Source organism: Neovison vison, chromosome 14 (genome assembly GCF_020171115.1).
Source record: "Neovison vison isolate M4711 chromosome 14, ASM_NN_V1, whole genome shotgun sequence".
In the NCBI taxonomy this organism is placed as follows: domain Eukaryota; kingdom Metazoa; phylum Chordata; class Mammalia; order Carnivora; family Mustelidae; genus Neogale; species Neogale vison.
The window spans coordinates 133,834-151,322 of NC_058104.1; the positions used below are offsets into that span (position 1 = coordinate 133,834).

Here is a 17,489-nt window from a genome sequence, read left to right on the forward strand (position 1 = left end):
AGGCCCGCTGACCGCACCAGGCACCCCCAGCAGGACTCGCACCTCATAGAACTGTCTGTTGATGAGCAGCACGAAGGACAGGACGTCCAGCACCTTGATGCGCACGGCACTGCGGGACTCGTTCCTGGGGGTGGGCGCACCTGCTGGGGTCTGGGCGCGGGCTCCACAGCCAGCCTCACCCTCCACCAGGCCCCGGCCCGACCACATCCAGACCCAACACCGGAACTCGGGGCCACGGGGTGGAGCGCTCAGCCCTCAGAGTCGGCCTCTTCCTAGTCGAGTGGGGCCACCGGAGCAAGTGCGCATGGGGGCCTCAGAGGACTCTGTCCCACCGGAAGGCTGACCTGCTCCCGCTCCCTCCAAGGACGAGAAAAGGAAACCCTGACCGGACCAGGCCCGGGCTCCTGGGGCCCGGCTGGCCTCCGCAGCTGCCTACCTGAAGAATCTCTCCATCAGCAGCTGCAGGTTGTGAATCCAGCCGTCCTTGGCCGGATGGATCGACTGAGCCCTGTACGTGATTAAGTTCAAGAGCGAGGACTCCTGTGGAAAGTCGTCACCGTTACGGAGCTGCTCTGCCCTGAGGCTTGTCCTACACTCATGCCCGTGCTGCTGGCCCTGGCGGAGGAGCGGGGAGGAGCGAGTCCGCTCACGGACGCCAGCCCTTCCCCAGGTGGGCAGTCCACACCACAAAGGCGCTAATGGCAGCAGTGGGAATTCATTTAAAAACCCACACAGGGCGCCTGGGCGGCTCAGCTCGGGTCATGGTCTCGGGGTCCTGGGATTGAGCCCCACTTTGGGCTCTCTGCTCAGCAGGGAGCCTGCTTCACCCCTACCCCGCCCGCCCCTCTCTCTGCCTGCCTCTCTGCCTACTTGCAATCTCTCTCTCAAACAAATATATAAGATATTTAAAAAAAAAAAAAAAAGACAACCCACACAAAAGTCTTGGCATCAGGCTGTGGGTTCCTGGCATGAGCGCTTCCTGCTGCCCGGTGGGCAGACACACCAAGCAACAAGTCCCCGAAGCCAGCCGGCACCTTCCTCCACACGGGTGGGAGGAAGCCGACGGTCGGGCTAGCGCCGTCTGCAATGGCCCCACGTGCAGTCAGCTGGCTGATGCCCCAGCAGACCTCCCCGGAGAGCAGGAGCCTGCCCGCCAGCCCGAGTTCAAACTCAAGGAAAGCTGTTTCAGCCACGGGGTCGCACCTCTCCCCCGGCAGTCTAACCTCGGCCACCCTCCTGCACAAGCGCCAAAGGCCCCGCCAAGTCAGGGGAGAAGAGGTCTTACAGGCCTCTGGTCTGCGCATCGCTCGACCAGCTCAAAGTATCTCTCCGGAGAGCCGTGGAACTCGCTCTGATCGCATAACTCTTCCACCGTGGTCAGCAGGTCATGGACGACGGCTCTGAGCTCTGGGCTGTCCAGGCTCTGCAGCATAGAGGAGTGACTCTGGCCTCAGACTGCAGGTCTCCCACAAGTCGCATTCAGACATGGGGCATGGGGGGCAGGTGGGCCACTCTCGCCCATTCACGGAGTGAGGACCCCAAGAAGTCCTGCTCTGCCCACCCAGCAGGCCTCCAAGGGATCGCCTCTGAGCATGTTCACGCCTCCCCACAGCCCAAGCACCTTCTAGAAGCCCCAGGGCAGTTGCCTCCCAGCCTGCCACTCCAGGGGTAGCAGGTCAGTGACAACGGTCTGGCTCAGCCGGCAGGCCCTGAAGGATGACAGTCTAGTCCTCTGCCCACTGGCCTGGCCGTGCACATCACCATGCACAGGCACAGTGCCCTGCCCCCACCACAAGACCCTGTGCCCCAAGAGACCCCACCGCCAAGCCCGGCTAGACAGAGCCTCAACTCTTCTACAGCCCCCACGCTGCCCCCACGTCATCCCCCTCCTGCTGCGGTTAGTACTTCCGCCAAAGTTACAGCAAACCCGTGGGCGGCATCACCGATGCCCCAGGAAATGTCTTCTTCAGGGTCCCCTTACAGGCCGTGAAGGGGATGCGGTGTATCCCCCTTTGGGACATTCGGGACGCTAGCCCCACCCCCTCACCCACCGGTTGTGGTCAAAGCCGCCACCTTCAGTGGGGAAAGCACACAGACCTGGTGGAGAATGCGGCCCCGGAAGGCGTGGAGGGAGGGCCCTGCTCACGGGGAGGTGGGCCTCCAGCCCCGTAGGTCCACAGCCACGCAGGGAAGGACCCGGTGGCCTGCCCGCTGTCCGGACCCTCCCCCCACCCCCTGGCCCCATGGCTTCCTGGCCGCTATACCTGGAGCTGCTGCAGAAGGCGCTCCATGATGGTCAGCAGGATGTCCCATGTCACGGCCTGGAGCTCCCGCCGGTACTTCTTGATCAGTCTGGTTATGGACAGCACAATCTCGTAGGATACCACCTCGTTCGGACAGGTCATGGCCTGGAACAAGAGACCCAGGGAACACAGCTCAGCCGCTTCCTGCTCCTGCCCAGCAAGCCCCCATCCCAGGGCCCTCGGAACCCAGCCCGAGAGGCCTTCGAGGGACTCGCTGCCCACATGTGCTCCCAGGCCACAGAAGAAGTATCCCAGGAGCCCAGAAGCACTCCTGCTAGCCTGGCTCTAAACTGCCGGACTCAGCCACACCACTTGCTGCCGACTCCGGGCCGCTGGCCCCCCAGCCCTGCAGAACCGGAAGGCCACCCCCGCGAGCCAAGTGCGCAGACCATGCCCCCCGCCACCCAAAAAGAAGGGCACGGCAGGAGGAACCCTCGGCTCCCAGGGCACCCTGCCCACGGCATGAGCACACACACAGCCAGTGCCCGAACGCCGGTGGGCACCGCAGACACAGAAGCGACGGCTCAGGCCTTGCTCGAGAGCGAGAGCAGCGCCTGTCAAGCTAACACCGTCACCTCGGGGACCCCGGAGCAGTTCTGCTGCTCGTCCACAAGGGCTGAAGTCCCTAAGACAGAATGTTCACTTAAATCGAAACCTGCCAGGGCGCCTGGGTAGCTCAGTGGGTTAAGTCTCTGCCTTTGGGTTCAGGTCATGATCTCAGGGTCCTGGGATCAAGCCCCACATCGGGCTCTCTGCTCAGCAGGAAGCCTGCTTCTCCCGCCCCCGCCTGCCTCTCTGCCTACTTGTGATCCCTGTCTGTCCAATAAGAAAATAAAATCTTTAAAAAAAAAAAAAAAAAACCACGAAACCTGCCAAGGGTCCTAGACCTCAGGGTCCCCAGGTCACAAAGCACGTGACTGAAAGCCGCGGTCTCGCCACCTGTGGACCTGCACTCATCCCCGTGCCGTGTCCCCTCCACCCCGTGTGGCAGCCCCCGTGGCACAGAAGCCAAGTCACCTCATAAAAGGACGGAAGTACAGATGTCGGGGAGTTCTTCAGAGAGTAAAGTCGGTGCGCGCCCCAGAGCGCCATGCCCACAAAGAACACAGCGCCTCTCAGCAGCGCGGCGTCCTCCTTGTAGGCTCTGCAGCGATGGCAGGAAGACCACGTGTCAGCCAAGCCCCCGGTCCCCCGAGCCCCCTGCTCTTATAGGAAAGCAACAAGGCTGGGGAAGAGGCTGTGGGTAGGGGATGTGGGCCTGCGGCGATGACCCGCTTCACTCAGGCCTTCCCACCACAGTCGCCACTGCGGACCACAGGGCCGTGCCACATGCCAGGACTCGGAGGTAAATAAGAGAAGGCCCTTGGCCTCACAGTGCTTACGGTCTAGGAGGCACTGGTGTGAACCAAAGAACCACATGAAAAAATGCCAAGTCCCTCCCTCAAATTACAGCCAAGACGGAAAGCCCAGGGCCACGGGAGTCTGCCAGGGCACTGGGCAACCAGCAACCAACCACCCTAGGTGGGCGCACTCTCAGAGAAACCCGAGCACAGAGGGAGGACCTGGCAGCCAGGGGAATGGGCGGCACAGAGGCCCTGGGTGGGGGGACAGCAGCAAGGAGAGGCAGGAGGACCACGGGCTGAGGCAGGGCTGGCCACCCAGCCCTCGACATGGCGGGCAGTGTGGTTCTTCTCCTCAGAGCAGGAGGAGCTCTCAGGGATCTGAACCAACCGTGCCATGGTCCGAGCGAGGCACGTGGGGAAGGGCACGTAGCTGCGTGTGGAGCAGCAGACTCTAGGAGGCCGGCGAGGAGTGAGCGGGGCTCCAGGTGCTGGAGGCCCTGGGAGTGGACAGACCTGTTCCATCCCTCAAGGGCAGAAGCAACAGGCCCTGTGATGATCTGGCTGGGGGAGGGGAGGACAAGGGCCTCATCACAGCACCCGGTGAGGCAGCCCTCCCCGACGAGGCGGGAGTGCAGGACCGCTCAGGGCCTTACTTCTGAAGGTTCTGACTTTGCAACAGAGGAAAGACAGCACAAGGGCCAGGGACACGGGATGAGAGCTGTAGCTCAGCAAGCTTCTGGAGCAGCCAGAAAGCACTAGACAGGAAAGCACTGAGGCCCCTGTAGAAGGCTCTGTGGCTGCTGACCCAAGCCACCTGGCCCGCACAGGTCCACCCCATGCCCGGGGCACACTCGCCTGTCCTCCATGATCCGACACATGTTGTAGATGGCACTGTGCCCCAGGTGGGTGCCCAGGAGGTTACGCATCAGCTGGGAAACAAGGCAACACCATCAGAGGTGAGCAGAAGCAAGCCCTAGGGCCCGGGGGCCAGCCTTGCGCAGACAGCGCTCTGAAGCCCTCCGCGTCCAGCTGCGTCTCTGCCGCCTCCTCCCAAACACAGAGGCAGCAGCGTTTTCAAACTACTACTAAAACCCTGGCCTCGGCTCAGAGCCCAGGAAAATGCTACTGGATTCCCCTCAGTAGGGCAGACAGCCATTCACTGAACACAGCACAGCCCTTGTCCTGTCCATATGCCTGGCCTCCACCTTCATCCAGGGAAGCCCCTCCAGAACAGTTCAGAACCCCACCTTCCAGCAAGGCTCACAGAGCTCCTTGACGTTGATGGTGCGGCAGAGAGTGACGATGAACAGCGGGAGGCTCTCGGCCGGCAGGCAGTTGTAGCAGACCACGGCGTCCAGCACCTGCAGGGACACCTGGGGGAGAGGGACATAGGTCACGCCGGCCCCACCTCCCGCCCACAGGGATGTGCCCCACCCCAGCCTCGTTCCCACCCTCCTTTGGTCAGTGACAGGCGCCCCTCCCCACTGCCAAAGCAGCCTTCCTGGGAAGGAGAGTGAGGGAGCATCACAGTCGCAGTGGGTTGCCCCATCTGGAACTACGACCCCACGACGGAGGTCATCCAACCAAACACCCTCACTTCCTGTGGAGTCCTGAGCACCAGAGAGGCCGAGCAGCTGCCAGGGCCACATAAGCAGTGAGGGGCAGTGCAGGGCCCGAGCCCAGAGCTGGGATCCCAAGCACTCCGCCACCCGGCCCGCCCAGAAGGAGGATAAGAAGACTATCCCTGGGGGAGAGCAGCTACTGACCTCTATGTCTACGGACGACACCGTCTGGACACACAGCAGGCAAATCATGCTGGCGGAGGAAGCGCAAGGTCAGTGGAAGGACATCTCCCGGGGGCAGCGCGGCTCTGTCCCACTTTCTGGGGCCTCAACAAATCAGTTAAAACCAAGAACTTGACCCCACGAGGGCTCTACTCCCCCACAAACAGGCAGGTGCCTGCCCTGTGCCAGCCACTGGGCAGCATCAGCAGGACCCAGTCCCTGCCCTCACGGCTCCCCGTGTACGTGCAAAAAAACGACGGTGCAAGCGGTAACAGAGGCCCCAGCTGACAGCGTGCGCCGGTGAAAGCGAAGCACCCCTGCTCTATGGGCAGGAGCACGCGCGGCCACGCTGTCGCGGCACCTCCAACTGATCGCTGCCTCCAACGGCTGAGGCAGCAGGGCCGGGAGCAGAGGGATGTTACGGGAACTCCTTACTGGACCATCGATGCAATGTACTCATCCAGGTAACAGCTGTTGAACTTGACCAAGTTCACAAGCACCAAGAGGAATTCTGAGGACAGGCCGATGTCCATCCACTGCAGCACGAACCCAGCTGAGGGGAAAGAGGAGGAGGGCAATGTCCGGCCTCCTCCCCCCACACCAGGAAAACACCCTCGGCCCTCCTGCTGCCGTCAGCAGGCCACGCGCAGGCCGGCAGGGGCTCAGCCACAGCCCCAGCAGGTCGGCGCGGCCAACTCTGAAGTTCACCTGACCCAGGCCGCGCTGAGCGGGTCCAGGCTGAAGGGTGGTAGCAGGATTTGTGTCTGATGCTCGGAGCCCGGGCCCCGAGGCTGACCGGGTGCTTGTCCAGGAGGCAGATTCTTGGCCCTCTACCCCTCTCTGAGACTCTCTCAACAGAGACAAAAGCCACGCTTGGCCACTGGCCAAATCACCTCAGAAAACCTGAGCATGGCAGCCAGGAGCACCTGTCCTGGAGACAGACTGTCAGCTGGGGCCCATCTCCAGGCCCCCGCCAGCTGATTTCTTCCTCCTCCCCCCGCCCCTCCCCATCATGGTGACCCGAAACCTCACCCCATCAGGACAACAGAGAGGAAGGCCAGCCAAGAGGAAGGCTAGGTCAGGCCCAGGGCACACAGAGGCCCAGCAAGAAGACATGACGAGGCAACCCCAGCCCCCCAGAAACTTCAAGGTACCCTGGATAAAACACGGGCTGACACCCTGGTCAGCAGCGCTGCCTCCCCATGACAAAACGTGGACCCCCTCCTGCCCACCTAGCAGGCCTCAGTCCCCAGGGCCTCTGAGCGAACAGGTCTGGAGTAAAGCCCAGCACTGTTCATCTCTAACAATCTCCCCGGGGGACGCAGTGGCTGTCAGTGGCTGTCAGGGCAAGCAGAAGCTCATTGTGTCGCACCCTCCGCAGGCCATCCCAATCAACCGCAGCACCCCCTCTGTGCCTCAGCAGCCTTCTGGCATTCGGAGTCCAACAGGACCCCCCAAGCCCGAGAAACCCGGCACCCGATGCGGCACCCACCCAGTTCTTCTTCCAAGTAGGTGATGTGTCTCCCGTTGTCCGTGAGGGCCTTGAACACTTCCAGTCTCTCGTGGAGGTCTTCATTGGAGGGGTAATCCTTGATGACCTTGAAGAAGAGGGCTCTGAGCACGCCCAGGTGGTCCCCCTGAAAACAGAAGCACAGGCTCAGCTGTCCTGCCAGGACCCCTGCCGGCTGGGTCTCCCGCACAGCCAAAGCTGTCTAAGTAGAGGGGGCTGGAGGACTCCTGACCCTGGGACCCCTTCTCCTTCCCAAAGGCACTGGCTGTAAGTGACCAACCGGGCACATCGGAGCCGCTCCAGATCGGAGCCGCTCCAGACTTGCTCGCATGTGTGCACGTGTCTGTGCGCGAGCTGTAGGCACACAGCAGGGGACAACACAGCTCCAGACCTCCTGGGGCTCATAGCCCAGGAGCGTGTCTGCGCATGAAAAAAACAGTCTGACCAGGGGGCACCTGGGTGGCTCAGTGGGTTAAAGCCTCTGCCTTCAGCTTGGGTCATGATCCCAGGGTCCTGGGATCGAACCCTGCATCGGGCTCTCTGCTCAGCGGGGGGCCTGCTTCCTCCTCTCTCTCTGCCTGCCTCTCTGCCTACTTGCGATCTCTGTCAAATAAATAAATACAAATCCTTAAAAAAAAAAAAAAAAAAGTCTGACCACTCTGAAAGGGGACAAGCGTTTCCACGCAGCAGGGGTGTACAGGGCTGGGGGAAATGCACAGCAGGGAAGCGAGCCCTCCAGGCAGGAATGCAGAGGCTGCCGGTTCTAGGAGAAGCCAGGAGCACAGGGAGCCATGGGCAGAGGCCCAGGCCGGCAGCAGGAGGGCAGCAGCAGGCCACCAATCTCTCAAAGTGGGCACATCCCTTTCATTCTGCAGCCTCATTGACACCCCAAAACATTCCAGAGGAGGAGGGAACAATAGCCACCCCCATTCTCCAGGAGAGGAGGCGGAGGTCCAGGGGCTCACCAGGGTCCCCCGGGGTTCAAGAGGCTGGGGTGCCCACTCGGGCTGTCGGGCTGCAGAGAGCTGGTGCCGGGGCCCTCACCAAAGGCCAAAGCCCACAGGTGGCACAGTGGAAGCAGTCCACGGCCACCCGAAGTCACACCCCACACCCAGCCCAGGTCCACCCACACGCAGACCCGCCGCCCATTACCTGCCCCTGCACAATGGCCTTCAACAGAGCCAGCACCGCGTGCCGGGCCTCCGGGGGCCGCTCCGGCTGCAACAGGTCCGCCACGGCCTTCCACAGTGCCTCCACCGCATGCTGCCACCAGCAAAAAGGGACCACAGTTAGAGGGTACCGGCCCCCTCCACTCAAGGCTCAGAACCACGAGCAAAGGACAGAGCAGGACAGTTCTTTTGACTCAGAACTCACTCCCCTGAAGCCCACACGTTGTGTACCCTCACAACCAAGTGACCTGGAGGCTGCTGGGGGCCCTGGCGGGCTACTGCGAACCACAAACACGCACGGGCTCTGGCCACAGCCTGGCGGAGAGGGAGGAAAGCAGCAGGCTAGGGGAGCTGTCCCGGGGGCCCCTGGGATCGGTCAGGAGTCCCCCTTTAGAGCGTGCTCGGACTCCAGTGAAGAAAGCCACTGAAAGAATCTGAAGACCAGGCAGGTCTGGGCCTACAGGGTGACCCAGAAATCCCACTCCCCTGGCCTCTCCGTACCAGCCAAGGGCCCCTCTCTACCACACACCTGCCCCGCCTGGGCTGCTGAGAACGCTGTGGGCTTCTGGAATCTGCCTCCCGGAGTAGAGGGGTCCTGTCCTCTGCAGCTGCCCAGAATCAGGCTCTCTTGTCACCTCCTCTGCTCCACATTAATCATCCCGGGCTCCCTTCAACCAGGGTTTTCAGACCTTCTCAACCTTTTTTGGGCTCACTTCCCTTGGGAAGGGACTAAAATGTCCTTTAGATGGTGTCCGACCCACATCATGACCATTTCAGGATGCTCTGGAACTTTCACCTCCTTTATCCTATGCATAACACTCCTAGTGACACAACCGAAGCTACAACAAGATCACACACCAGTCTGGGGGACTCTGCCAGCCTCTCGGGCTTATCAGTCTGTGCACCACAGCCCCCCGCTTCCATACCTACAGGAAAATTTTATGGACGCAGAAGACTATTTTCACATTTACCCTCGCTAACATACAGCCTGCGTGTTTCAGATGACCACCGGATGTAGTGGCGGCCCTCCCCTCCCCCTTAGTAAATCCCAGTCTGCCTGGTCCATGTCTCCTCCCAAGTTGCCCATCCGATCTCTGGCCAGGCTAGGGCAGAGCCCTGAGGTGCTCTCACGACTACCTCCCACTTTGTGCTTGGGATACCCGGAGAGAGCCTCCAACCATCTGCCCGAAATAAATGGGCTTATATCTGTGAGGCTGCTTGATGCCACCAACCAGACACCTCTCCCAAAAAGACACCAGAAATGGCACGCCTTGAGCCACAAGGTTTCCACATGTTCCCTTCCCTTCCCTGAAACATGAAGACTCAAGTAAGCGTGCATTTCACGTGCATTTCTGCAAGTCCCTAATTAAAGCCTTTCTTGGAACTGCCACGAAAACCTTAGTGCCTGTGCTCCCCACCTCCACGTGTGAGTGACCCCAAGGGATTATGCCCAGAGCATTCCCAGAAGCTCCCCTAAAAAGGTGCAGAAGTTAGTAGTAGCCCTTAGCACTCAACCCTGCTCCTCGAAAGAGCCACGTCAGACTTGCGGACAGCAGCCAACTGAGGCAGACCTACCTCTTCAAATTTCTTCGTTTTGGCAACCTCGCAGATCTGCCCTATCACCCGGATGCGATTGTTGATACCACATTCGACACTCAGTTCCTGGCAAGAGATGAAAGCAACAAAGGGGCCAGGGCTCAGGCAAGGCCTCTCCTTAACCACCAGGCACAGACCGCCCGAGAATTCCCACGCTGGAGACCTGCCGCAGCTACTTCTGAAATCAGGGACCACCAGAGTTTATGACTCCATCTCAGTGGGGTGAGAACAGACTACCTTTCTTTTTTTGCGATATTTCGTTTTATTGAGATAAGATTCACATACCAGAATTAGCTGTTTGAACAATTCAAACCTGTACAATTTTGGCATATTCGCGACACCTGCAACCATGTCCGCTAACTCCCAAATGTTTTCATCACCTAAGAGAAAAACGTCCCACCCACTAGCAGTCACCCCCCCTCCCCATCCCCTCAGGCCCCCACAAAGGCTGATCGACTTTCCGTTTCTATGGATTCTCCTATCCTGGACATTTCACAGATGTGGCAGCACTCATTAGGTGGGGCCTCTGTGCCTAGCTCCTTCCACTTAGCAGGCTTCCAGCGTTCGTCCACATCATGGCGTGTGTCAACACCTCACTCCTTCTTTTGCCGAATAATAAATACTCCGTTGTACAGAGCTTATCACATTTTGTTTCTCTGTTCCCCAGCTGAAGAATATCTTGGTTGTTTCTGAACGGGAAACCTCACACGTGCAGAAACTCAGCATTTTCTAAATCACGGTGCCGGGATGTGGTAGAGCGACTCAAGCACACTCCAGGAAACAAAGACCAATTGCTCCAAGGAGCTCACAAATGACCAGGGTAACACCTGGCTATAACCCTAGTCCCCTGCGGACACCAAGCCCGGTATTTTCGCCACGGCGAGTAAAGCAGGCTCTCCCGCACAGACACCCCAGTACTACCTCAAGTGTGCTGGACCCAGTGCCCAAGGTCCTGAATTCCTCCACCTCGGACAGAAAGGCTTCCACAGCACTGGGGATGGCAGCAATCCCACCTCCCACAGAACCTGGTGACAGAGGGGACCCAGCCTGCCCAGCACCTCCCAACAGGCTAGCGGAACGGACCAGGCAGCTCACTCACTCTCAGGATGTCCGCCGTGATGATAAACTCCGTCTGCTTGCCCTCTGCAGACCTGGGGTTTGGCCTCGGGGTTCCCAGTCCTAACAGATTCCTGAATTTCTCCTTCAGGCCTGAATCTTTGCTTGTCGGCTTGGCCATGGCGGGCAGGAACGCACCAGAGGCCGCCTCTACGCCAAGAAAACAGGCGGAGAAATCAGGGGAAGCTCCCCGCACCTGCCCCGCTGCCGACCTCCGGATGCCCGCCCGGGAAGCCGAGTCTCGGGTGGGCACGAGCCTCCCACAGCTCCTGGGAGGAACTCAAGCACAGCCTAGCGGTCCCGGCTAGCAGCGGGCACCGGGTGAGGGCGGGGAACGGCGTGCGGCGGCCCCGACGCTCGCCTCCGTCTACTCCCCGACGCGGGGAAGGCCTGTCCCGGACGCCCGAAGCAGGGGGCCCCCAAGGCACCCGCTCCGTCTTAAAACCCAAGAGGACTGGCGGCTCCAGGCTCAGGCTGCGGTGGGCGCTGCCGAAGGCCGGGACCGCGAGACTGCGGGGTCCGCCCCCGCCACCTCTGCGCGTAGCAGCACCCTCCCTCCCCGACGCGGCCGCCTCGCCCTACCCCATCGCGGCCGGGCTAAGGGTGGGCAAAGCCGGCGTCAGCGGTCTGGGGGCCGCGAGCCACTCACCCGGGACCGGGCGCAGGGCCGTCCCGGCGCGGAGAAATGAGAGCCCGCCGGGCCCCACCCCCAGCCCCGAGCCGCCGCCGGAAGCTCGATCCGCACTTCCGGCAGCGCACAGAGCCCGAGCGCCCCTGGCGAGCTTGCCGGGAGTCGTAGTTCCCGGTCGCTCTCGGGCGGAAAGGCGGAGCGAGAATCGAGTCACGTGACGAGCCGCGGGGGCCGCCGGGATGTGTAGTGCACAGAAGTTTGTCATGCGCAGGGCTGGCTTGACGATGGTGACCCGAAGCCGGAGCCGGAGCCGGGGCTCGGGGGCCGGGCCGCGGGGGGCTGGGGAGGAGGCCGCGCCGGTGCGGAAGGGAGAGGCGAATGCAGGTAGCCCCGCGCCCGGACTAGGGCATGGGGAGAGAGACAAGGGGAGGAACTGCAAGGGGCTGGGGGCTGGGATTCCGAGTCGCACCCACGTGGGGCTCTGGCTCCCACGGCTCTTCCTGTTCCAGGACGCAGGGGCAGGGGTCGGGGCGCTCGCACCTCCCCCACCCTCCGCGTCCCGATAGCCTGTCCCGGGATACTCCACTGGGCGCCAGGCTTTCTGTGGCACACCAGCCTCGTCCTCGTAGCTGCTTCCCGCTCGGAGAGACCGGGCGCCGAGGACACGCCCACCCCGGAGGCGCGGGAGGGTGCCCCTGAGAGTGCCCCTGAGAGGAAACGGGAAAGGGCGTGGTCTTCGTTTTGTTTATCCTGCAGGCCTCCAGGATCCAGGGTGTGCAGGACCCCCGGGGTGAGCGAGACCCACAGGGCCCCAGCAACAGGACAGCCAGAGGGGCATTCCCACAGGCACCCAGTGAACTTAGGGGTGGTCTGGACAAGGAGATCCACTGTGACAGATGCAGGGAAAGGGGAACCGGGGCAAAGGGAGTCAGTAGGGGACAGTGCCAGCTGCTGCGTAGGTACCTTGATGCTGGGATGGAGTTTGGGGTTCGCCATGAATACAAGGAAAAATCAGTGAGGAGTTTTGAACGGAAATGACACAATCTGATTTGGGCCTTGGGAATGTCTCTCTAGGCTGTTGTGGAAACAAGATGGGGGAGGACACCTTGGAGGAGGCCTTGGGGAGAGTCCTGTACTAATGCAGCCTTGGTCAGGAGCCCTCCCCAGGAGGCCAGGGGAAAGCTGACCTGCCCCCAGAACACGTGCTGCAGAAGCCAGAGCAGCCCCAGCTGCAAAAGATGGTGGATGGTTGTTGAAGGAATGGTGGGGGGTGATAGGCAGGGTAGCACCCACACCCACCCTCACCTGTGGCCCCTGCTGAATGGCACTTTTTTTGCAGAAGGAAAGAAAAGCCACGGTCCCGCAAAGCGCCAGCGGAAGACGCAGAAACTGAGTGTCGCCTACGAAGCCTCAGACGATGAGAAAGGGGAAGGCGCCAAACTCCCAGAGGCACCAGGCTGGGAGCCCCCAGACTGGCAGCAGCAGCTGGTGAACATCCGCACCATGAGGAGCGGGAAGGACGCACCTGTGGACCAGCTGGGGGCTGAGCACTGCTTTGACCCCAATGCACCCCCAAAGGTAGGCAAGCACCCCGTCTGCCTGGTAACTGCCTTCTGGACAAGACACTTGCCTCTCAGGCCTCTGCAGGGCACAGCCTGACGCCTGGCAGCCCTTGGCTGGAACCCTCCCTGGCAGGCGGCCCCACGAGGGGACAGCGCCTGAGCTGTGTGTGGGATGGGTAGGGTTATCCATGAGGCCACAGCGATCACAGTGGCAGGCACCAGCTGTCGAGCACTGGGTTTGACGCTAAGTGTTGTGGTCATTCATCTCAGCCTCCTAGTGGTCTTTGTGTGACAGGCACTGTCACTGTTCCTGTGTTCCTTACGTATGAGAACACGGTCCATTGGCCAGGGTAACAGGTGCGGGTGGGAAAAGGTTTGCGGGGACCCAGCCCACGGTGAACACCCAGGACCTGCCGCTACTCTGGCCCGTCACTGTGCAAACAGGTGCGGAGATACCAGGTGCTGCTGTCCCTGATGCTTTCCAGCCAAACCAAGGACCAGGTGACAGCAGGCGCCATGGAGCGGCTGCGCGCTCGGGGCCTGACGGTGGACAGCATCCTGCAGACGGATGACAGCACGCTGGGCGCGCTCATCTACCCCGTAGGCTTCTGGAGGGTGAGCCCACGGGCCTCAGAAAGACGTCAGGAGGCCAAGGGGAGACTGTGGGGTACGGGAGGCCAGGTGGGGCATCTGAGGTTGTAGAGATCCGAATGTGAGTTCCCACTGGAGCCCCCTGCCCGTCTAACCAGCAAACAGGGCCAGGGCTATGGGGCCTGCCTCCTTGGCCTTTCCTGTTTGCAGCCCACCCCTTCCTTCCTCCACCTCCCCACCCAGCTGACTGGCGCTTCCCTTCCTCCCTGAGGCTGCCCAGCGCCTTTCCCTTTGTTTACTCCAAGCCTCCCTGAAGTGCGTCACCCCCCTCCCTCTGGAGCCCCCACAGGCCACAGAGCACTGGGTGGTGAGTGGGCGGATCTGTCGAAGACACCCGGGCAGGTGGGGCTGCTTCCCCTTGGCATTGGTGTGGGCTGCAGTTTGTCAAGAGGGTTTTAAATAGTCCTCTCTACTCGGGCGCAGAACGGGAACCACCCAGCTGGCTTGGTGGCTGTCGGGGGAGACCCAGGCTCCAACCTTCCTTCCTGAAGGTCCAGGTGCTATGGAGCCTAGCTCCTGGCATAGCTGGCCTTGCTTAGCTGACCTGGCATCTGAGGGAGTGATGGGACAGGGGACCGGAGCAAGACCCCACACATGTGTCATTGGTCTAGACAGGTAGAAAGCAGGGGTCCAGGCCTGCACTGGGCCTACTTCAGTCTCCCTGCCGCCCTTGGCGGCATTTCCACCTCTTGGGGGGACGGGCAAACAGTTGCCTTTGAATGTGTCTTGGACAGGTAACAGGCAGGTCTGGACACCTGTGAGTTTCCATCGGGACTTATCTTCCCAAGTAGGTCTACATCTTCCACCCCCAGAGCTTACCTCCCCCCCGCAACCCTCCACCTTCATCTTTCAGAGCAAGGTGAAGTTCATCAAGCAGACCAGTGCCATCTTGCAGCAGCGTTACGGCGGGGACATCCCATCTTCAGTGGCAGAACTGGTGGCACTGCCGGGCGTTGGGCCCAAGATGGCGCACTTGGCCATGGCGGTCGCCTGGGGTGCCGTGTCTGGCATCGGTGAGTGGCATACGCTGTCAGGGAGGGCAAGGCTGGTCCCATCCCGTAGTCTATGACCCCAGCTCAAGTTCCCTCGCCCACAATGTGACCCAGGGGATCAGAAAGATGTTTGCAGAACCGAGCTAGGCCTGTGTGGTCTACAGGTGGGTACTGATACGAGGCGTTTCCGTTTGCTGAGCCCCTGCTGTGCACTGGGCTCTGTGAGAGGTCCTGGGGATGGGTGTAAGGTCCATGCTGTGTACGGAGAAAGATGTTGGGCAGGCAACTCCTTATCTCTGAGCTAGAAACACTCTGGGGGGGCGTGTACAGTGCTGTCAATGCTGGCCCAGGCTAGGGCATCTGGGAGACTTCCTAGAAGGAGATGATAATTCAGCCAAAAGCTGAAGATCGAAGCGGGCTAGTCAGGCTAGGAGGAGGAAGTGCTGTCCAGGCAGAAGGAGCGACGTCCACATGAGGTGGGAGAAGTGGCCAGGAGAAGGAGGCCCGAGAGTAGGCAGATGCGGGAGGCCCGGTAAAGGCAGGGGGACACCAGGGGAGAGGGAGCTAGGGGGAGCCTCTTGTGGAATCCCTTTCCTGACATTGGTGGTGTCCGTGAAGACAGACCCTGGGTCAGGCTGCGGCTGCTTCTTCAGGTCTTTGCCCAGATGTCTGGGGCTCCTGAGGCTGCCCATCTGCAAGCCCGGCCAGCCCAGAAACCTGGCTGGGCACAGCCTCTCTGCATGCCCCTGCCCCGACTCTGGTTACCCCTCCGGAACTCCTGCAGGGGACAGAGGGGGGGCAGACATCTTCCCAGCACCTCCCCGGCTCCTAAGGCCTGCTCCCTTCTCGGAACTGCATTTGGGGTGGAGGGCAGCTAGGGGCTGAGGGTCCTGACCGTGAAGGCTGCAGCCCAGTAGCCTCAGAGACCGGCGATGGGCCAGGCAGGGGTTAGGGCAGAGCCTCCCCCGAGCCCCACCCCCAGTGCCGCCACCGCCCCGATCCCGCAGCCTCCAGCCTCTCAGCAGATACCTGAGCTTATCTGGGCAGCTGTCCTCAGTTGCCCGGGTCTCAGAAGGGGATGGGGGGGGGGGCTGGCGGGTCTGTGGGGGAAGGGCCCACCGCACAGGGAACAGGACTTCTGGAGCAGCAGACACACTGGAAGGAGTCAGAATGTCACCCTTTCCGTATGTCTGGGGGCCCTGCCTTTCTGGCTTCTCTGGGAAGGGGCCCATCAATTAGAAAGCCAGAGCAGCCAGTCCCAGCTGGGTGACCAAGAGACAAGACGCTTAGCCTCTCTAAGCTTTGGTCACAGAGCTGGGAAAACGTACAGAGGACTGGTCCACAGGAGGCTCCCGTAGTCTGGTGTGGTCCTGGGCTGGGCCTCTGGGGGACAGGCAGCGTGATCATTTCTGTGCTACAGAGGAGGATGCTGAGGCGTGGTGACCCACTAACCTGACCCCCACACCCTCCATCAGCATCTGGGCAGAGACTGAGCCTTCTTCCAGACCATCAGGAGCAGGGGAAGAGAGCAGGTGTAGGGCTCAGGTTGTCTTTGGTAAAGTTGGGAGGAGGTAGGGACTACAGCTGGTGGGGAGAAAGGGGCCCTGGTGAGCAGGTGACCAGGCCGAGCCCTTGGGTGGCTGGCCAAGGGATGCCGGGACTGTGGCCCAGGGAGAGGACAGCTACAGCTGGCCTGGCCATCCTCCCTGCTCTGTCCCTGGCCGTGCCGTGCTGGGTGTGGGCTCTGGGAGCGGCCTGGCACCCACAGCCAACGTCGGGGCGAGGAGGCACAGCTCCCTTCACCCCTGCTAGGGGGCCCAAGCCCTTTGACTCGAGCTGCTGTCCTGCCTTCCGTGGCAACCCAGGGTTTGGAGCAGGGAAGACTCGGGCTCCAGGCCTGGGTCTGGCCCCCACACCCTGTGATGAGCCGGTCCTGTCTCCCGCAGCGGTGGACACGCATGTGCACAGAATCGCCAACAGACTCGGGTGGACCAAGACAGCGACCAAGTCCCCGGAGAAGACCCGTGCGGCGCTGGAGGCCTGGCTGCCCCGGTACGGCAGGGTGGGGGCTGGCAGGGCTGCCCTCAGCCTCCCTTCCCCACTGACCTCTCACCTTCACAGGGAGCTTTGGAGTGAGATCAACGGACTGTTGGTGGGCTTTGGCCAGCAGACGTGTCTGCCCATCCACCCACGTTGCCACACCTGCCTCAACCGAAGCCTGTGCCCAGCTGCACGGAGCCGCGGCGGGCCGTGAAGCCTGGGCCTGGACGCCGTGCACCAGCCGACCATGAGCCTTTGCTGGAGGAGCCACAGCCTATTTCTAATAAAACTTGGGAATTGTTTGCAGCCCAGGTCTGGCCAAGTCTCGCCTCTGGGGTGTGGGGGGCAGGCCGGGAAGCACGTGCGTGCGCTGCGTGTGTGCCCGTGCTTGTGTGTCTGAATAGGGCTGGCTGGGAGGCTGACAAGGGACGTGACCCATCTGGGCTGTGTACGGGCCGGGGTTGCGGGAGCCTGGGACAGAGGAGACGGGTCGTGGGAGCCAGCTGCACACAGCTGCTGGGAAGCCCGCTGGAGACCCGGGCCTCCTCCCTCCCGGGCAGCAGGCCGGGGATCCAGGTCTGCACCTCCCCTCTTGCTGAACTGCTCCCTGAGAGCTCTCTGCTCGGAGGCCCCCCTCTGTGTTTACAGAGCCACCTGGCCTGTAGAGTAACACCAGTAGGCCCAGACCAGGCGTCACAGGGCGCAGGAGACCTGACCTGTGCCTACCTGGGGAGGCTGTGCGAGAGCGGAGGCATTAAGGGTGCAGAAGGCATGGAGAGTGAGGTGCTGGGG

The 17,489-nt window shown here is 61.5% G+C and overlaps 2 protein-coding genes across 10 annotated transcripts in view; one reads left to right on the top strand and one right to left on the bottom strand.

Annotated features, from left to right (window-relative positions):
• Positions 1-11,554, bottom strand: part of TSC2 (TSC complex subunit 2) — a 31,934-nt gene extending 20,380 nt beyond the window's left edge. For 3 of the 5 annotated variants that reach the window (XM_044234121.1, XM_044234120.1, XM_044234119.1), the window contains exons 1-14: positions 11,471-11,533; positions 10,805-10,971; positions 9,685-9,771; positions 8,093-8,203; positions 6,923-7,067; positions 5,866-5,983; positions 5,413-5,461; positions 4,894-5,019; positions 4,502-4,575; positions 3,321-3,447; positions 2,265-2,408; positions 1,286-1,423; positions 437-540; positions 43-124 (exon numbers count right to left, since the gene is read on the bottom strand). In XM_044234121.1, coding sequence (XP_044090056.1) covers positions 43-124; positions 437-540; positions 1,286-1,423; positions 2,265-2,408; positions 3,321-3,447; positions 4,502-4,575; positions 4,894-5,019; positions 5,413-5,461; positions 5,866-5,983; positions 6,923-7,067; positions 8,093-8,203; positions 9,685-9,771; positions 10,805-10,942 — 1,443 coding nt within the window. In that variant the 5' untranslated portion in view covers positions 10,943-10,971; positions 11,471-11,533. Of the gene's footprint in view, positions 1-42; positions 125-436; positions 541-1,285; positions 1,424-2,264; positions 2,409-3,320; positions 3,448-4,501; positions 4,576-4,893; positions 5,020-5,412; positions 5,462-5,865; positions 5,984-6,922; positions 7,068-8,092; positions 8,204-9,684; positions 9,772-10,804; positions 10,972-11,470 lie in introns of all 5 variants that reach the window. The other 2 variants (XM_044234123.1, XM_044234124.1) reach the window with 1 other exon arrangement.
• Positions 11,555-11,715: 161 nt separating this feature from the next.
• On the top strand, positions 11,716-17,008 carry NTHL1 (nth like DNA glycosylase 1). 5 transcript variants are annotated; one of them, XM_044234126.1, is made up of 7 exons: positions 11,805-11,836; positions 12,209-12,242; positions 12,792-13,030; positions 13,459-13,629; positions 14,519-14,678; positions 16,604-16,709; positions 16,779-17,008. In XM_044234126.1, exons 1-7 carry the CDS (start codon positions 11,831-11,833, stop codon positions 16,909-16,911), a joined length of 849 nt encoding a protein of 282 aa, XP_044090061.1. In that variant the 5' UTR covers positions 11,805-11,830; the 3' UTR covers positions 16,912-17,008. The 5 variants fall into 5 exon arrangements, with proteins under 5 accessions (XP_044090060.1, XP_044090061.1, XP_044090062.1 ...); XM_044234125.1 differs by lacking the exon at positions 12,209-12,242 and having other exon boundaries at positions 11,716-11,836; XM_044234127.1 differs by lacking the exons at positions 11,805-11,836; positions 12,209-12,242 and adding an exon at positions 12,253-12,411.
• Positions 17,009-17,489: the final 481 nt, after the last annotated feature.

What these genes read in the sequence shown, in the direction of transcription:
- NTHL1 (XM_044234125.1), top strand. Translation starts at nt 11,716, where the DNA reads ATGCGCAGGGCTGGCTTGACGATGGTGACCCGAAGCCGGAGCCGGAGC. An exon ending in GAAGGGAGAGGCGAATGCAG is followed by an intron (nt 11,837 to 12,791) that starts GTAGCCCCGCGC and finishes CTTTTTTTGCAG; the next exon opens with AAGGAAAGAAAAGCCACGGT. An exon ending in CTGGAGGCCTGGCTGCCCCG is followed by an intron (nt 16,710 to 16,778) that starts GTACGGCAGGGT and finishes TCACCTTCACAG; the next exon opens with GGAGCTTTGGAGTGAGATCA.